Genomic DNA, 20,264 nt, shown 5'->3' on the forward strand with positions numbered 1-20,264 from the left:
ATTATCTATACATATCACATAGAAAACGTCATGTTTTTTAGGCAAATATACCATGTCAAATAAGTGATAATTTATTCCCCTTTATTCAAATGAGAAAAATTATGAATTATTTTAAATAATTGAGATATATGTATTTTAAACCAAAGTATCTTACAGTGTAACTATTAACATACATATTTTTTTTTCCTAACTTCTTTAATGTAATTATATACTAACTATAAACATGTACCACAAAGCTGTAACTAAGATGTAACGGTCTGTGAAAGGTACTTTCTGGATGTCATACTTTTTTTAGATTTTGATTTATATAGTTGTCGTATAGTGTCTCATCTCTTTATTTTTATTTTTTCACTAATAAATATGTTTCGTTGGTTCAGTCGTACATTTAAAGTATTACACTACACATAATATTTTTCTCAGCTACAGTTAATTGGTTTTATTAGTTCAGTTTTCGTCTATTCATTTACTTTAGTTTTAAGTATATAATTGGCAATCAGGTGTTTAGGTAGCGTTTGGTATGAAGTAATGAAAGGTGGAATGGAATGCATCATTCTGATGGAATGAAAATAAACATGTTTGGTTATCATTGGTAATGGAATGGAGCATTCCAAGGGAATGTAACTCCTTCCAAATATAACAATTTTCATTCCTTAGTATGTAGGTGTTTTTTTTCCATTCCTTCAAGGAATAGAAACAAATATGTTGTTATTATTATTATTATTATCATTATTATTATTATTATTATTATTATTATTATACTTTTATTTGTATTTATATTTATATTTATTAATATTCATACTAATATTAATATATATGAAAAATCTATTATTAATTTTTTATCATTAATATATTATTATTATTATTATTATTATTATTATTATTATTATTATTATTATTATTATTGAGTCAATTATATTTTTGTCGCTTTAATACAATTGTGTTTACTTCATCTTTTTTTTTTTGTTTATCAAATTGTACAAAGTAATGATTCACTCTATTCATATATGAGTAACCAAACATCACAATGGAATGGAATGATCCATTTCATTCCGTTGTCCATTCCATTACCTCATCCATTCCATTCTCTCATCTATTCCATTACCTCATACCAAACAGACCCTTAGTTTTTATAAAAAAAGAAAAAGGGTAATTATGTGGTCAATTTGAAATTTACGCAAAACTTGAAATAAGTCGAGATAACCAACCAACGTTGAATAGGCATAAAATGAAAGGGCAATCATGTAAAATTACATGGTTTTAAATTTGGCACCCCTCAACTGCTTACCGAAAAGCGCGGACTTGATAGAGGGGCAAAGTGTAAGATGAAAAAGATCGGCAAAGGGATATATTAATTATCATCATTTATCCCCAATCCCAAAAAAAACTCAAAACCCTAAAATACGAATCGGAATTTTTCTCTTAGAGATGGAAGACGAAGGTACGTAACTATGTCCAAGGATTTCTTATTTTACGTGTTGTTTTTGGTTCTTGCCAATTGAATTCAGTTGCCGTTTCTGTGTGTATGCAATTGAATTATGTTTAAGCTTCTTTGTCATTTAATAAATCCGATTTCGAGTTGATAAATTACTTTTGGCTTATTGATGAATAATTGTTTGCTAAAATAACACAACAGAAATAATACCAAAACATAACTACTCTTATCTACTCAGCTTTGGTTATGAACTACCACCCTAAGACTTTCTTGTTGACTCCAAAAACCTATTTGAATTAGTATCTGTTATTTGGCTTGTACAGCAGACTCTATCATACTCGGTGAAACGCAATCTTATCTTGTGAATTAATTGATAGGTAGAAAAGCTCAAGTTAAAGAAGGAAGCTCCGTTCTCAAGAGCCCTCGTGACGAGGAGGAGGAGGATCTTCCAAACTCTGCAGCAGCAGCTTCATCAGCAACTGCTTCTGCTTCTGGTAACAACCACTCCATTGGGTTATTATTATTATTATTATTATTATTATTATTATTATTATTATTATTATTATTATTATTATTATATTGTGCAATCTTTACCTTTTATTTTGCAAAATGCTATGATATTATAGTTTTTATTAATACTAACTCCACATTTTTTTAAATGAATGATTAGGTACCAAAACCGGAATGCCCGCAGTTGGACGAGGATTGGGCGTCGTCGGTGAGGGAGGGTAGGGAGGTGAGGTCGATGCCAGAGCAAAAGTGGTTGCTGGTTCCAGATAAGAGAGGATGATAGCGACGTTAGGGTTTTCGTCGAGAAAGGATATGGCGTTGGGGAATTCGGTGAGGGAGAGTGAGTTGCGGTGGTGTAAAAACCTAGTTATATGAAAAGCAACCGCAATAAACATTAATTTTCTTTTTAGTACGATTTGTAGCATGATTAGTTTTTATATTTAGAAGCGTAGCAGAATCCCTAGCGTAACGTGCTGGGAGAAAAACCTAGTTATATGTAAAGGCAACCGCAATAAACAGTAATCTTTTTTTTTTTCATAATTCAATAGTAGTTCTTATAATAGTTTTTCATATAACATTTATTTTGATTTTTTCTAATAATTTGCATTCATGAATTTTTGGGAAAAATCTAAATACGCAGTTATATTTAATTTTTTTTAACGTTCATTATAAACTCTTATTGAAAACGTAGTTGCATAGAAAATAAAGTATTTATGGTATCATAAAGTATACCAAGTACCATACGATACTGATACTATAATGAACTAATACCCACCGAATAACAATGTACTTGTACGGTATTCACTTTTATGGTTTTTAATCGATTTAAAACACGTGTCGATATTTGTTTGGCATGTCACAACTTGAATTCTTATAATTCTAATTTTAATCCCATTTATATTTACCATAACCCAGACACCATGATTTTATTAGATTAGTTAAATATCTCAACTCAAAACATGACTTGTTTATTAAACTAACTAGTTTAATACCCGTCCGTTGGACGGCTTACGCTAAGGAATTTAGGAGGTACATATGAATTGTAAAAAGACAATAGACACTTAAAAACTCCTCACCATACAAATTAATTCTCATAACTAAAGATCAGGAGACACTATAGTCTCGTGATAAATTACAGTACTCAAGCTTTCATACAAGGGTAGATTAGAGAAACCGGTAATTTCATTCATACTTAGATCTATTTGTCCAACTGCTCCCGACATAAGGTCGACCTCAATGCAGTTGCCAGTTGCATTCACATATTTGATGCTGGACACAAGCGATACTGGTTTATGAACGGCATGCGGATAAACAAACACCTTCATCCAAGTTTCAGTTTGCAACTTCCACAATTCGACATGTAGGTTATAGAATCCGCTATGAAGTATTAGATGAAGTTCATCTCGTATATTCACCAAATTACCAAGAACTCGTTGTCCGCACACATTTGGGAAACCTATGACAGAAAACATCCTTGAATCCACATCAAAACGAAGTAGCGTTTCATTACCCGAACGACACCCTTGGCACACTGTGAAATACAAACTATTTCCACATAAAGTCCCTGGGGACCATGTAGAGGTATGTCCAAGGTAGACTGTGTCTTCTAGACAACGTATGGTTGACCATGAATTTTGTCTCATCGAATAAATCCAAATGGTCAGTATAGATTGTATCCGTTTTATGTGAACAATAATGTAATCATACGAAGAGTCTATACAGATCCCGAGACTATCATATTCCAAATCGTAGAAACCTTGACCATTGGAGTTTGACAACTTCCTATACACACGGGTTAAGGGATTCCAAACAGCTAATTCACATGTCTTCTTTAGACAAACACATAACATTCCGTCCAAACTTGATATAAACAACAAATTATACGACTGACAATTGAAGGGGATGTGAACATTGGTGGGTAAGTTAAAATTAGGAGATTCACGATCCAAGGAACGAACAATACACGATCGTGGACCAGCCGTGATGATTTTTTGGTCAACGGATGTGCGCATGAAATAACAGTGAAGCCTTAGAAACTCTGGCGATGACAAAAAGGATAACCACTGTTTACATACAACCTTGCACTGGGTAACAACCTTTGGTGGAAGCCTTGGGAGTATCACGTACAGTACTACCAAAAACGGAAGATCCGGAAGATCCGCCATAGTCACTTGTTGTCTACAATATGTACATTTATGAATGAGTAGCCACAATAAATAACCATTAATGACATTCGAAGGAACACATAGTATTTTACGTTATACGTTTGATGTAATGCATTTAAGTTCATGGGTATAAAATATAAGTATAGCTAACACGAGATGTTAGGGAATGTGAGTATAAAGTATAAAGATTGCTAACACAGGTCGTTTTAAGAAATAAAATTATATATTAGTAATGGACCAGTAAGATGTTAGGGAATGTGAATATAAAGTATAAGTATTGCTAATACAGGTCATTTTAAGAAATAAAATTATATAATTAGTAATGGATTGGTATAAGCTAATGGGCTTTCACAAAAGTAGGTCTTATGGGCTGAACACCTTTGTATGACTATTAAGGTTTTGAAGGAATATGTCTGAAAACCCTGAAAACCCTAGCTGTCTATACACACATCCAATCTCTGTCCTCCCCCGTTCTAATCTGCCGCTCCATTATACTTTAACCTGCAATCATTTAATCTCTATGTATCTCCATATTTAAACCCTAAGCTAAACTCTCCCTGGTTTCACCCTCCATGCCGAACATCTCTACGATGGAGGGGTATGGTGGCAGGTGGCCCATCAGGTTTATGTGGAGGTCCGGGGTCAGTGACGGGAGGTGTGGAGGCAGTGGCGGTTGTGGGAGATGCGGCAGCAGCTTGATTTCAATCTTATTTTACTGATTTTGTTTTATTTTCAGCTTGATTCATTCAGGTAACCTAGATTCGATATAGTTTCGATCGTCAACTGATTTGTGTTTTTTTTTCAGATTCGGAACCCTGATTTTGTCACCGCCGGCTTGATTTCAATCTTATTTTACTGATTTTGTTATGTAGATTGCTTCGCAAGGTGTTACGTTTCATGACGAGTGGCGGTATGCTGTTCATATCCTAGGGCACATTTACCTAAATGATTTGTAAGTTCAGTCGTTTTTTTATCCTAGGGCACATTTACTGGTCATGTAACCTTTGCAGTGAAGATGTTGAAAGTTTGAAGAAACTTTATCTACACAATCCCTACATAAATAAACATTAAAAAAGAGAAGCTTTACCTGTTTTTAAAGAGAACGTAGGAAGAATGTAGGAATCTTTATATACGTGTAATCCTGAATTAAAGTAAGCATTAGAAATATCAATGTATCTAAAACACATAAACAATAAAAATGAGAAGCTTTACTAACCGTTGATTAATGATTTTAGAAGTGCATGAATGTAAAAGTGAAATATGACATAGAAGCTATATTTAAAGTCTTCAATCATAGCGGTTATTTTTACTTACAAGAGCGGTTAAGTCTACCCACTATCACCATGTCCTAATTAGTAGTTATATTTGTAGTTATAATCCCACTCACTCACTTTCTAAAGTTTAGGACTAAATACGTTACAGGTTTTCCTATGGTTACAATTAATTTATTTTAAGGCAACTTATTTGTGTTTTTGGGGCTGTTACCTAGTAGTTATATTTGTAAAACTGGACAGAAAATTGCATATGCCTTCCACTTTATTATTGTGGATGCTATAAATGAATGTATTTAATTTGTAATCTGAACATATCATATTACATAGATAATATATGGGTGTATATCTTATATATGGGTATATATAATATGTATATAACATTTTGAATATAGAGAATATATATGTAACCATATTGTATCATATAATATTAATTACATATCAACTGATGATCATGAATTGATAATCGAATTGTGCAGATATGGAGAATATCATATTACGTAGATAATATATGGGTTTATATCTTATATATGGGCTTGGGGGGTTTTTCAATAACATTGCAGTGAAAAACATTGTTGGTTTTAAGTTTCTTCTCACTGGCAATCTTATGCTTAAGCAAAAGTAAGCCTAAAAATTTCCACCTTTTTGTTTTTATATTTGATTGCATATGCCTTTTGTTAATGGAAAATTATGATTTTTGCGAAGGTTTTTTAGATCTATCAAGTGACTAAAAGTTCATTGTTTGTGAAAATGCAGTTATTATCTGGCATTTGCTGTGTTTGTGGGTTGCAATATGGATCTGGCAACATGTGCTGGAGTTCTTTGTGCGTATATTGCCCCGCAGCTGGTTCCGGTATACCTGAGGTTAAAGCTTATCTTAATGGTGTAGATGCGCATTCTATTCTGGCTCCAAGCACCCTCTTTGTAAAGGTGTGTACCATATGCATTATCTCCCTCTCTCTCTCTGTCCTGGATTGTTGGATAATGATGTTATTTGAACAGATTTTTGGATCGATATTTGGAGTGGCTGTTGGATTTGTTGTGGGAAAGGAAGGCCCAATGGTTCACATGGGGGCTTGCATAGCTAACTTACTTGGTCAAGGAGCATCTACAAAGTATTGACATGGACATGGCTTAGATATTTCAAAAATGATAGGGACAGGAGGGACTTGATCACATGTGGTGCAGCTGCTGGTGTTGCTGCTGCTTTTCGTTCCCCTGTTGGCGGGGCTCTCTTTGCACTTGAAGAAGCAGCCTCATGGTCCCTCTCACTCTCTCTCACACTCACGTTTGATCAATGAATTCGATGACAAGATGAATATTCATTTTAGTTGTAGAGTTAATATAATAAGATGAATAACAATTTAAAACAAATGAGAGTACAAACAATTGCATTTTTTAAGTAAAAGAATCAAGTGGAATTATCTTTTAGTGAAACACATATGACCATTAGACCGTGGGGTATGGTGGGGCTTGGGTTGGGGGCATGAGTTGACACGTGGAGTTCGAGCCCTCCATCGGTGAGTGACGTGTCCGTTGGGTATGGAGGGGCTTGGGTTGGGGCGTGGCTTGGCTTGGCAGTTTATTAAAATTTAAAACCCCCGCTATGACATGGCCACCAAGCGAATAGGTGCCCGCCACATAGGATCGCTAGCCCGCCCCACGCCCGGCTTCAAACTCCCGCTCCTTGGGCAACGCCCCAACCCAAGCCCACCCGGGGTGGTGACTTGGGCGTTTTTAGCCAACCCAAGGCCCATACCCCACAGTCTTAATCACCTTCTAGTTGCACTTTTAATAGGGTTAAGTGCATAAAAAGGTAAGCAACTTTTTTAGACCAGAAAAAAAATAATGGATTTCTTACAAAAATTCGAAAAAATCGCTCAAAGTTTCAAAATTTTTATGCAAGTTAATAGTGTATTTGACCACGTTTGATTTTTCGGTACCTATAAAAGGTTGATACCTATATGTGAAATGTTGGTTAGCTTTTTATGCAATTTGTCAATTTAATATTACCCTGACATGGATACTATTAATTAAAATGAAAAATAAAACGGTTCTTTTTTTTTCTTTTTGTTTCTGCGTTATCCTAACCTTATTCCCATGATGTTAATACTTAACAGGTGGCGGAGCGCTCTTCTTTGGAAAGCGTTTTTCACAACTGTTGTAGTAGCTGTGGTTTTGAAGGGCCTGATTGAATATTGTAAAACTGGACAGTGTCGATTGATTGGGGAAGATGGTCTGATCATGCGCGATATCAATAATTCAGTACCTTCTTACAACACCATTGATCTCCTTGCCATTGTATTACTTGGAGTTACCGGTGGAGTTTTTAGAATCATTTACAATTATCTTGTTGATGAGGTCTTGTCGCAGGTAGAACATATTTATCACATATCTCAGTTATTATGTTTTTTTTTGGTATAACATATGCCATTTGAATCTCACTATGTTTGCAGTGGTGGCTACAACATTAAGATGGGCCCCGGTTGTTCTATAGGGCTGACGAAGTTTGACATGGGTTGTTCCGCAACGGTGTTAGGCGCTGCAAAAGCCGTTGGTCAATTTAAACCCTCTGTAGTAAAGGTCAGATGATAGTGAATAAATTAGTGATGTGTTACAATCTCCAATTATGTATTTTCACTTCAAAATTCCAAATCTATTGGATTTAATCAGTGGTGGCATAATAATAATAATAATAATAATAATAATAATAATAATAATAATAATAATAGTAATAATAGTACTAATAGTAATCATAATAATAATAATAGTAATAACAGTAATAATAGTTATAGTAATTATAATAATAATAATAATAATAATACTATTAAAAATAACAATAAAATAATAATAATAATAATAATAATAATAATAATAATAATAACGGTAATAATAGTAATAGTAATAATAGTATTAATAATACTAATAAAAATAACAATAAAATAATAATAATAATAGTAATAATAATAATAGTAATAATAGTACTAATAGTAATAGTAATAGTAATAGTAATAATAATAATAATAATAATAGTAATAATAATAATAATACTAATAAAAATAACAATAAAATAATAATAAAAATAATAATAATAGTAATAACAGTAATAATTGTAATAGTAATAATAGTATAATAATAATAATACTAATAAAAATAACAATAAAATAATAATAATAATAATAATAATAATAATAATAATAATAATAATAATAATAATAATATGATAGTTACTGTTTTATGATAATAATATAAAAACTAAAAAGAATAATCTTAAAACACCATAATAAATTATTTTTTAAAAATATTTGTCAAGATAATGGAACCTTATTATGTACATAAATACAAGTAAGATAATGGAACCTTATTATGTACATAAATACAAGTATTAATTTATTTTTTAACAAAAATAAATGCCACCCTCAATACTATTCTACATTCTTACCAATCTAAACATTAACCGTCAAATTATAACTTGCACTTTTGTTGGACCCACGTTCTCATAATGCATTTTTATTGGTCCATCTTAATAAACTGCAGGAAACTACCAGTAACTTCTCGTAACTCCTCTCAACCGCCGCTTGTAGCGGTTATTTTTGCTAGTTTATACGGACAGGATTTAATCTCAGCAAGATCTAACGACCAAGAATGATTTCAGAGGTGGTTAGACTGAATGCGTTTTTGGATGTGCTGACGGTGGTGTCATCGCCACAGGAATCACACTGTTCTAAAGGTATGAAGGTTTCTCATAAGTATGATTCTAAAGTACAATTTATTGCTGTAGAGAATTCAATGCTCGGTTTTATGCTCAGATTTGATACATTAGATTCATATTGTTGTTGATTTACAGTTGAAATGCATATATGTCAATGACTTCATCCTATTTCCAATTTAAAAGACATGTTTTCTATCTATTGCTTTTCAAGCTTCTACAACTGAAAATAGAAAAATACATTTTATAATGTAATTACATATATATATATATATATGTGTGACAATGACTTAAAAATTAGACCATATGATATTAGGGGTGCTAAACAGGTTGTGTTCGCGGGTTGATGGGTTCAACCCGACCCGAACCCGAAAAATTTGAACGACCCGACCCGAAGGCAAAAAATGTGTCATACATATGAACCCGAACCCGGCCTGAATATTCTCAGGCTGACCCGAACTCGACCCATTCAACCCAAAAAAATTTTCAGCAAATTAATATATTAAAATTAACATCTACTACAAAAAAACACACAAATTTATATAATATGATTACATTAAAATCATAAAATCTTATGTCAATTTCCCTTTTTAAGTTATAATTATGACATAAAGTTACACACCTAATTATATTTATGATATAAAACATATTGTAAAAATATAATTTTAATATAAATGGGTTAAACGGGTCAACCCGACCAGGTTGACCCGAACCTGACCCGTTTAGCTAAGCGGGCTCAACCTGAAACTGCCCCGAACCCGTGAATTTCGTATTTGGTTCGTGTCGTATTTTCAGGTCGTGTCAAAAATTCACACCCCTGTATGATATTATTGTGCAATTGCCAGTTGTTATAAAACTCTTACCTTCCTGTGCATATCAGATTTGCAGGGACTGAAAAATTGACCATATGAAATAATCTCCATGTTTTCATTGTCAGATTAAATAATAAAAATTTAGGGAAAATTAGAAAACATATTAAACACTTAAACCATGATAGTAAAAAAAAAAAATACCTTCTGGGAATCTTTGATTGGGCTACGAAATTCCTCTTTGTTGGTTGTCATGGCATTTTAACCCAACTGTAATTAAGAAATTTAGAAAACGGATTAAACAATCACATCATGTTTAAATTGATAATATGTGTGTTATGGAATGAGCCATAAAATTGCTTCTTCTTGCCTGTTGTTTTGTTGGTACCCTTCATTGCATAGTTAACTATTTTGAATAGGTAGTAGTCATCCATAGCTATATGTGAAGGTAAAAATAGACTAAACACTGAAACCATGTTTAAACTGCTAACTTGTGTGTGGAAGTAAAAAAAATACCTTCTGATAATTTTTGAATTGGCTAGGGTATTGCTCCTTGTTGGTTGTCATTGCATTCTTACTCAGCTGTAAAAATTTGATAGAAATTTAGAAAACGTATTAAAAGATTACACCATGTTTAAATTGCTAACCTCTGTGTGTGTGTCAAAGAAAAACAATACCTTCCTGTTATCTTTGAATAGGCTGTAGAATTGTTCCTTCTTGGGTATGGCTGCGTTGGTACTTGACTGCAATAAATACGTGCGTTAACATATATAACAATATTCATTTTTTGGGTTAGTGGTACCTTCGCATAATCAGCTGCTTAGGATAGGTGGTAGAAGGCATCAATGTCATCAATGGCTGCAAATGTGGTGTTGTTCGAATGGGTTAAATGTGAAAAGAAGACAGATTTTTGTGGTACCTCATTCTTCCTATATAGCCATCATATTGGACAGTTACATTGTCCACTACCCCACTAACTTGCTAAAAATAAGGAAGACTTTTTTAACCGTCAAATTATAACTTGCACTTTTGTTGGACCCACGTTCTCATAATGCATTTTTATTGGTCCATCTTAATAAACTGCAAGTAACTTCTCGTAACTCCTCTCAACCGCCGCTTGTAGTGGTTATTTTGCTAGTTTATACGGACAGGATTTAATCTCAGCAAGATCTAACGGCCAAGAATGATTTCAGAGGTAACTTCCACTTAATGGGTTCCATATATATATATAATTACACTATGCCTCACGGCTAGGTTAACCGTAAACTTTCTCTGCTTAAAATTTTGAGGGTAATTAATGAACTTTTTAACGTTATGAAGGCTAATACTAAAGTGTTTTATTTGTATGCAAGGAGGTTGTATGTCAAAAAAATAATAATTAATAAATAATTAAATAAATAATTTGTTTAACTGTTATGGGTGGAATTTCGAACCCATATCCCGAAGACATATCCTGATATTATATGTTTAATACTGCGACTAGGATACTGAACCAGGATATTTGTAACATCATGCATGCGGGGGTATCCTACTCGCCACTAACGATTTTCTTTGGCTGCAAGGGACCAACGGATACATGGACTTAGTCTTCCTGAAGACTCGCTCAAGATGCTTGGAAGACGAACGTTGGGAGCTGGAGAAGAAGTCTACAACGGTCATAGGGGAATATTCGCAGTATCCCGAAATTATAGGATAGTTAGTTGTTTTTTGTAACTATATAAAGGAGTGCCGGATCAGTAGGTAAACACGTGTAATCCCGCACACTTTCACTTACAGATTGCAGCTACGATCACATTCAGTCACAACACTTATATTTCACATTCATTGTAACACTTAGAGCTGATCCGAGCATTATCCTGAAGCTGTATCCTGCTGTTCAATCAATAAGAAGAACAAAGGCAGCTGACAATTGTCAGCTCCCGAGGTTTCGTGCTGGCGATCTAAAAAGATCAAGTGCTTTCCTCGTACATCCTGTGTCGATTTTCATTATACTTACATTATTTTTATAAACTGATATAGTTCATTATCATGGAACTATATCCTGAAACTGTTCTTATTATCAGTTAAATTAACACATTTTTACAAATCTACATAGCACACTACCTCACGAACTAAATTTGGTCACTAAATTGCTTCGGTAATTTTTTACCAAAACATTAACCATGTCCAAATTCATAGACATTAATTTGGTTTAATCTGCATATCTCAAACTCAAAAAAGCTAGTACATTGAGCTGCAAAGTGCAAAAAATGATTCAGCTTAAAATCTAAGTTTCATTCAAACATCAAAAGCTGAATCCAGGATTAAACTTTAAAGCTTGCAGTTTTTAATTACAATATTTTTTAATCCAGCGGAATTAGATCCGTAATGGTTCAGATAATTTCGGTACCGATATGCGTTTTACATTGATAAACAACCATAAAAAATGAAAAATGGAAAACATATAGTCACGATATGCCCAAAAAATAATATAAACACGTGTTATACATCGATTGAAACAATAAAAACGAATATTAGTAATAGTTCTGAAAGTACCAATACTGGTCGGTACTAATGTTGTTTGGTTGAAGTTAACGTGGTACAGGTACGTTCTCGTTGAGTTCACACGTCAAGGAACAAAAAAATCGCATGGATTTTGGTGTACAGAAGTGAGCCAAAAAAGCGCATGGATTTTGGCGTACAGAAATGAGCCAAAGAAGCGCATGGATTTTGGCGTAAGAAATGAGCCAAAAAGGCGCATGGATTTTGACGTAAGAAATGAGCCAAACAAGTGCATGGATTTTGGCGTAAGAAATTAGCCAAAAAGACGCATGGATTTTGACATACAGAAATGAGCCAAAGAAGCACATGGATTTTGGTGTGTAGAAATGAGCCAAAAAAGCGCATGAATTTGGGCTGAGATTTCTTCAAGGAGAAGTTTCTCCAGCTAAGGGGTAAGTTGTTGGTCGTGAGACTGATGTCTGACGCCTGTCAGTGTGGCTCTGCCGAAGGATAGGGAGCAATAATAGGATGACATGTGACAAATAACAAAAATACAAGGAAGGGCATTTTAGTCCAAACAATATCAAATATACCCAGATCTAAAAAAATCCATTTCCTTTCTCTTCAACTTAACCCTACACCATCACCACCACTGCACCACACACTATCACCCAGCTTCACCGCCACCACTACCATAACCACCACGGCAACTGTCGCCGCCTTAACCACCACCACCACCAACAACAACACCGATCTTGCAAACATCTCTTATCCACACTCTTACCCGAACCCGACTCTCACAATCCAGTTAGCAACCACCACCTCCAGCTCCGACGACATTCCTCTCTACAAGTGACTCTACGACACCTTCATCTCCTCCGAATGCAGCTCATCAGGTCACATGGATGATTGGTTGGAATCGCGCTAAGGAGGCCATTGATGTTTCACCTGGTATGTTCCATTGCTTTCTTTTACTTGAATGAAAAGGTTGATTTAATATATTTTAGAGATGACAAAAATGAGTAGTTGGATAAAATCAGCAGATTCAGTATGCATTCTTTGATCTTTTCATTGCGTTTATCAAAATTGTTTTTTTAATTATTATATTGCGTTTTACATGCAGTAATGAATATTGTTTTTTAACAGCAAGCTTCATTCCATTTTAATAAATGTTAGTATTTGAACATGACAAATGGATATTTATCTTTATCGCATTGTGTTTTATTTGTGTTTTAGTGTGTTGTGTTTTTTAATTATGTTATATAACACAATGATAAAAACACATTTTATTGTGTTTTCTTTCATTGAGTTCTATAACACAAGGAAAAACACATTTTTTTGTGTTTTTTGTGCATTACGTTTTAGAAAGAAAAAAAAACACGTTTTTGTGTTTTTTTTTCATTGCGTTTTAGGAAAAACACATATTTTTGTGTCTTTTGTCCATTTTGTTTTTGAAATAACACACATTATTTTGTTTGTTGTCCATTGCGTTTTAGTAAAAAACACATTGTTTTTGTGTGTTTTGGTCCATTGCATTTTAGAAAAAAAAAACACATTTTTTGTTTTTTGTTCATTGCGTTTTAGAAAAAAAAAAAAAACACATTCTTTGTGTTTCTTGGTTCATTGCGTTTTAGAAAAAAACTTATTTTTTTTTTGTGTTTTCATGGATTTACTAAATAAGATTTGTAACCATGCAATGAACTTAGCTTTGATAAAAAAAAGTTCATCAAAATATAGTTTACTAGAAACCTTAGTATGTTCATCAAAGTCGAAGAACGAACATGTGTTTTACAAAACTAGAATTGCAATTTCTATCTATTTGCTTGTTAAAGGGTCAATATAGTTTGTGCTTTATCCAAACAAGCTAAAAAATTAGCCAAAGAATGGGTTAAAATGGTTTTTAAAGCAGGTCAAAGTCTAGTTTTTAGCCAGTTGCATTTTACGTTTTTGGGTTTCTAATTTATTTTCCAAGGTATATCAATAGTATAAAAAACTCATTTTTATAAAAAATAATGTCATACGAAAGAGTTATTAATGTCTTAAAAACGAGGGTGAATTGGAGGAGAGAAAAATTATTGAGTTGGAAGGACTAGAATACCCTTGGTGAAAACTCATGCGTCTCTTTCTTTTGTTCAATTTCATTTTAGTCCAAATTTAAAACCTTTTGCATCTGGTCCTTGTGGTTTTTTTTTTTTTTGCTATTATGGTTCAAAAATGAAATCAGCTCATATTTCTCAAATGAGTAAACTGCCATTTTGGAAGTTTTGCCACATTAGTCCAAATTTGAAACCTGTTGCATTTGGGTCCATGTGGTTTCAATTTTGTTGTCATTTTGGTCCAAAATCAAAGTCAGCTCAGATTTCTAAAAAAAATCTGATTTTTTTGTCCTTTTCCTCAGTTTAATGAAGGGCAAAATGGTCATTTTGCCTACCTGCCCCCCCCCCATTTTTCCTTTTTTTCTCTCTTTCCCCTTCTGATCTACACGACCAAACAACCATCACCACCTTCACACCTCCACTCCGGCACTTGCTCCGACGCTGCCGCCACCACCGCCGACGTCCCTGCCATCATGACCAAACCACCATCACGACCTTCACACTTCCACATCAACACCCCCAAATCCAGCGTCTTTATCAAACATCAAAACTGAACCTGATATAAAAGATGAAGGATGGGGATGAAATATGAAACATTCTGATGATTGTGAAGCAGATCGGAACCTGAATCGGATTTATTGTTCTTGTGAAGCAGATCGGAGCTTGAGAATGGTTCATAAGAACGGTCGACTAGCTGCCGACATCGGACCGATTGTTGTTGTTGTGAGGCAGATCGGCCGATTTGGTGATGTTGTTTATGATGATTTAACGCATGTAAGTCATTATTCATGAAAGTAATCGATCGAAATAAGTAATCGTCATTAACATCCACCACCGCCATCGTCTCCAACATAACATCCATCATCGCCATCATTTCCACCATTAACATCCACCATCGCCATCGTCTCTACCATTATCCACCACCGTCTCCACCATTGACCCTGTGATAGAAAGAGAGAAGAGAGAGAGAGAGACAGATGGGTGTTTAGAGAAAGAGTGCAGAGTTTGAGATGGGAGAGAAAGAAAAATATATTATATAAATTTTCTATATAATGATCATTTTGCCTCTAAGGAAAAGGACAATATAACATGATTTTATAACACAAATATGACCTGACTTCACTTTTGAACCAAAATGGCAATAAAACTGAAACCACAGGGACCCAAATGCAAAAGGTTTGAGTTTTGGACTAAAGTGGCAAAAGTGACCAAACCTCAGGGACCAAAATGGGAGTTTACTCTTCTCAAATTAAATCATGGTTTTTTGTCCTTTTCCTCAGGGGCAAATATACACTGATACACAATCACGTATTCAAACATTATCAAACATATACACACACCACTGTAGCTGGTCTCCGGCAACCACCACCGCCAACAACCACCCAGCTCGTCTCCGCCATCAACCACCACCCCCACCATTTTCGCCATCGTCTCGTCTCCTTTGTTGGACCCAACATCGTTCACTGCCACTCGGCGACAACCTTTTCCGGCCACCATAACTTCCTCTTTAACAATTGGCATGTCCATATTCAAATCCCCACCTTAAACACTTTAATTCAAAAACCCTCTTTCCAAACGCCACCACCATCCTCATTGTTCACCTAATCAAAACCCACCATCACTGCTGTTCACCACCAGTATCACTACCGTTCACCACCAGTATCACCGTTGTTCACCCCCACCATTTTTTCACTTAATCAAAACCCACCACCGCCACCAGCATCCCCAAAATCAAGACCCACCACCGCCCACCTTATATAAACGACATTGTTCTGTAAAAGGTTACTGATTATGTATCGTCGGTATGCAAAGACAACCGTATTGTCAGAATTTAGGTTGAAAGGAAAAGTGAGAAAGAGAGAGTCTGGGAGCTGCAGACTAAAGCGGTAAAAGTAATCAAACCTCATGGACCAAAATGACAGTTTACTAAAAAAAAAAAGAAAATGTTTTAGTAAGCTGTGATTTTCATCCAAAAAGTTAACCCCATCCGTTATCCACGTTAAATGGCGCCACTAAATGAGAGGGCAAGTATCCAAAAAGTTAACCCCATCCGTTATCCACGTTAAATGGCGCCACTAAATGAAAGGGCAAGCATGTCAAATAACTCAAATTACATGGGTTTAGTTTCTTAACGGCAGGCCTCTCCTCCGTCAAGTGCTTGTTTGTTTCGACCGAAAAAAGTGCGGAATTGATAGAGGGGGCAAAGTGTAAAAAGATCGCCAAAGGGAATATTATATAATTATTATCATCTATCCCCAAAATCCCTAAACATCTCGAAACCCTAAAATCGAAATTTGTCTCTCATCATCAGAGATGGAAGACGAAGGTACGTAACTATGTCCAACGATTTCTTATTTTACGTGGTTCTTGCCAATTGAATTCAGTTGCCGTTTCTTTCTGTGTGTATAGTACAATTGAATTTGTATAGACTGTATTTTATGCGTTCAATAAATCCGTTTTGAATTGATAAATTACTTTTGGCTTAGTGTTTATATTTTGAAGCAAGAGCATGGAAGAGAATAGGGCATGATGAATTAAGATTCCCACCCCTTTCTGTACTACCAATTGTTGTTGTTGTTGTTACTTGCAATTTCTTATTGTATTTCCATCTTAATTCTACGTTTATTGTATTATTATTATTATTATTTGTTAAGTTGTGATTCACAACAGAAGACTACCTAACACGTACTTCTCTTGTTGTTGTATGAACCAATCTATTTTTATTATAGTGAACCCTGCAGCAGCAGCAGCAGGCAGACTCTTTTAGCGGTTTTGTTTGAAGATAATACTGGTGAAACACGCAATCTTATCTTGTAAATTAATTGATAGGTAGAAAAGCTCAAGTTAAAGAAGGAAGCTCCGTTCTCAAGCGCCCTCGCGACGACGAGGAGGATCTTCCAAACTCTGCAGCAGCAGCAGCAGCAGCAACTGCTTCTGCTTCTGCTTCTGGTAACAACCACTCCATTGGGTTATTTTTATTATTATTATTATTATATTGTGCAATCTTTACCTTTTCTTTTGCAAAATGCTATGATATTATTATAGTTTTTATTATTGTTGATTAATACTAACTCCACATTTTTTTTAAATGAATGATTAGGTACCAAAACTGAAGTGAAAGCTAAACGCCTCTCTTTGGATCCACCAAAGCCTGTAACAGCAGGTTCGTATGATGTATCTTTCTCATTAGCTTAACAAACTAATAATAAATATTCTATGTTTATTTCATTAGTCGTTTAACAAACTTATAATATTTTTTGTTAATAAATACCAACTAACTAACTAACTAACTAGTAATTCCTTTATTTATAACTAATGAACAGGGAGGATGCCCTTTAACCCCAGTGTGGAAACAGGCTGGACATGGGTGCCTTTTAAGCAGCTTCCATACGATGACCCTGAACCAGAGGTGGACGAGGAAGAGGAAGAAGTGATCGACTTACCATATGGCATGTATCACATGGTCGGAGGTCACCTAGTTCTCACAGGCATTCTTCCTAAATCCAGATTTGATGAGTAGTGTGCTTCTTTCGAGCACCAGCAAACCCAATCACCAATTTCATCGACTACATGACAACTTTACTTTACTTTATTATTATTCAAATGTTTGTGAGCATGTCTAATCAACCAATTATGTATTTGTGCTTTCTTAGCTTAAAACACATTTATGGAAGTTTATTTGAACTATCTTTTATCAGTTAGGCTGCTATTTTTTGATTGATTAACAAACCTTGTCCTAAATACTCATTTTGATTAACAATTAGCACCCAAACACTTCTCTTGTTGTTGTATGAACCACTCTATTTGAATTAGTATCTTTGTATAGTGAAGTGAACCCTGCATAAATTTACATAAAATCCAAGTCTAGGTCAAAAGCCACAACAACCACCCCTCATATTTTAGTTAAGCTACATATCTATATCCAAAAATTAATTACACTGAAGCCGATTCGTCGTCAGCTCCTGCCGCATCTGCTAACACTCGTTTGGGTTGTTAAAACTTATTTGAAATATTCTTCCTAAGCCACCACCATTGCCGCCAAGGAGACTGGACCAAGATGATGATTCTCCTTTTGCTGTCACTTATGAGATGTTTTGCCGTACGGATTCTTACTCTACTCACAGCTATCTGACACACACACACGCACGCACGTATATGATCAAGATGTTTGGATTAATTAATAGGCAGAAAAGCTGAATTGAAAGGCGGAAATGTTTACCCTAGCGATCCTCTCTTTAGATCAAGGGCAACGTACACCTTGGCGCATCCATACCCATTCCTTGCAGCATTTCCATCAAGTAACACTCCTGTAATTTAGCATATTAGTTGTTAAAATGTCTTGCTTAAATGCATGCATGCATCATCATCTTCCTTTCTGTTGATCGTACTAACAACAACTTATAATGAATCACTAGGATCATGCTCTAACCTCACTGAAGAAGATTTGAATGCTGCAAGAAATGCCGCCGCTGCTGGTAACAATCAAACTTTGTCCTTTGACTTTTCGTTCTATATAATTAAGAGATTTGATATGCTTTAGTCTCTTCACCATATTTTTTGTAAAATGCTACTTACAGTTATGATAAGTAAAGTTACACTGTATTGTTTTATAATCCTCAACCATTGCTAACAATTATTTATATAAATGTAACTACTTATATATTTATATTGGAACAAACATAAATAAACGAACATAAGTGAACGAACAAAATGTGTGTTCATGTTCGTTCGTTTAAACGACATAAACGAACTTCCTGCCGAATAAGTCACAAACGTAAATGAACATGGGATGTTTACCGAAAAAAATCCGTGAGACCCTTATGAGCAATGCAGCCAATATTGGTTAGCATAAAAAGTGTGAGCTTTTTAACCTTTTTACAGATGTGTGTGTTCACGCTTCATAACGAATCATGTATGGGCTGATTTTGTGGACAATTTTCAGAGCAATTCTAAAGATCCATGGAGGAAACAAGGGTTGCATATGTATGTGAGGGGATGATGTGGGATAGTTGTTCGAAAGTTAAGGTGATGCTATTTATAATTTTATTTTTTAGATGTCCCTTCCCGTACATGTATCGAAGTGCTTAGGATATAAGTTGCATCACAAACTGTGGTGTTCGCGGCAGTGGGATGGTGGTGGTGGGGATGATGCGGTGGTGGGGGTGGTGGTGGTGTGGTGGTGGTAGTTCAGAGAGAGAGAGAGCAGAGTGGTGGTAGTTGTCTGTATGTGTGTGTATATATATAATTGTTTTAAGGTATTTTATATATATATATAATTGAGTTATAATAAATCTAAAATGACTAAAATACCCCTGAGGTTAAAAACAAAATACCAAGGTTTACGTTGGGGAATCTGGTCAAATTAGAAATTTGGACCAAAATGACAACATAAACGAAACCACAGGGCCCTAGATGTAAAATGTTTGAAATTTGAACTAAAGTGGCAAAACTAGCCAAACCTCAAGGACCAAAATGGCAATTTACTCTTTTTTTTTTATAAGAAATAGCAATTCACTTACGAAATCCGCCTCTACTTCCCCAATCAGAATAAACCGCACCTCCTACCATCACACACAGTAACAGCGACGGAATGAACACATAGGCTACAAGGTCAATTGAGCAGTAGAAATTTTCTATAACATCTATATAACTTAAACCGAGTGATCCCGTATGTTTTTTTTTACCTAAAAATAACTGCTTAAGAGACAAGAAGTTAAAATGCATGGCACGTAAAACAACCACTTAATAAACCTATCTGTGGCGCCCTGATCGAGATTGCCTTGTGTGAAGA

The 20,264-nt window shown here is 34.7% G+C and overlaps 1 protein-coding gene and 1 long non-coding RNA gene across 9 annotated transcripts; both read left to right on the top strand.

Annotated features, from left to right (window-relative positions):
* Window positions 1-1,393: 1,393 nt before the first annotated feature.
* Window positions 1,394-18,174, top strand: LOC110879446. 3 transcript variants are annotated; one of them, XM_022127905.2, is made up of 4 exons: window positions 1,394-1,438; window positions 1,810-1,926; window positions 17,574-17,636; window positions 17,797-18,174. In XM_022127905.2, exons 1-4 carry the CDS (start codon window positions 1,426-1,428, stop codon window positions 17,991-17,993), a joined length of 390 nt encoding a protein of 129 aa, XP_021983597.1. In that variant the 5' UTR covers window positions 1,394-1,425; the 3' UTR covers window positions 17,994-18,174. The 3 variants fall into 3 exon arrangements, 2 of the variants coding, with proteins under 2 accessions (XP_021983597.1, XP_021983596.1); XM_022127904.2 differs by lacking the exons at window positions 1,394-1,438; window positions 1,810-1,926 and adding exons at window positions 16,586-16,799; window positions 17,303-17,422; XR_002558666.2 differs by lacking the exons at window positions 1,394-1,438; window positions 1,810-1,926 and adding exons at window positions 16,687-16,799; window positions 17,203-17,422.
* Window positions 4,500-11,876, top strand: LOC110879447. 6 transcript variants are annotated; one of them, XR_002558668.2, is made up of 9 exons: window positions 4,505-4,857; window positions 4,980-5,059; window positions 6,135-6,308; window positions 6,381-6,639; window positions 7,499-7,751; window positions 7,835-7,961; window positions 8,916-9,108; window positions 11,020-11,091; window positions 11,459-11,863. It is a non-coding gene; the product is annotated as an uncharacterized LOC110879447 (long non-coding RNA). The 6 variants fall into 6 exon arrangements; XR_002558667.2 differs by having other exon boundaries at window positions 4,500-4,857; window positions 8,916-11,091; XR_004867757.1 differs by having other exon boundaries at window positions 4,506-4,857; window positions 10,693-11,863.
* Window positions 18,175-20,264: the final 2,090 nt, after the last annotated feature.

Source organism: Helianthus annuus, chromosome 9, assembly GCF_002127325.2.
Source record: "Helianthus annuus cultivar XRQ/B chromosome 9, HanXRQr2.0-SUNRISE, whole genome shotgun sequence".
NCBI classification, from domain to species: Eukaryota; Viridiplantae; Streptophyta; class Magnoliopsida; order Asterales; family Asteraceae; genus Helianthus; species Helianthus annuus.

Excerpts from the sequence above, each read along its gene's own strand:
- LOC110879446 (XM_022127904.2), top strand. Across the intron at positions 17,423-17,573 it reads TGCTTCTGCTTCTGCTTCTG|GTACCAAAACTGAAGTGAAA; the intron begins GTAACAACCACT and ends ATGAATGATTAG. Across the intron at positions 17,637-17,796 it reads ACCAAAGCCTGTAACAGCAG|GGAGGATGCCCTTTAACCCC; the intron begins GTTCGTATGATG and ends ACTAATGAACAG.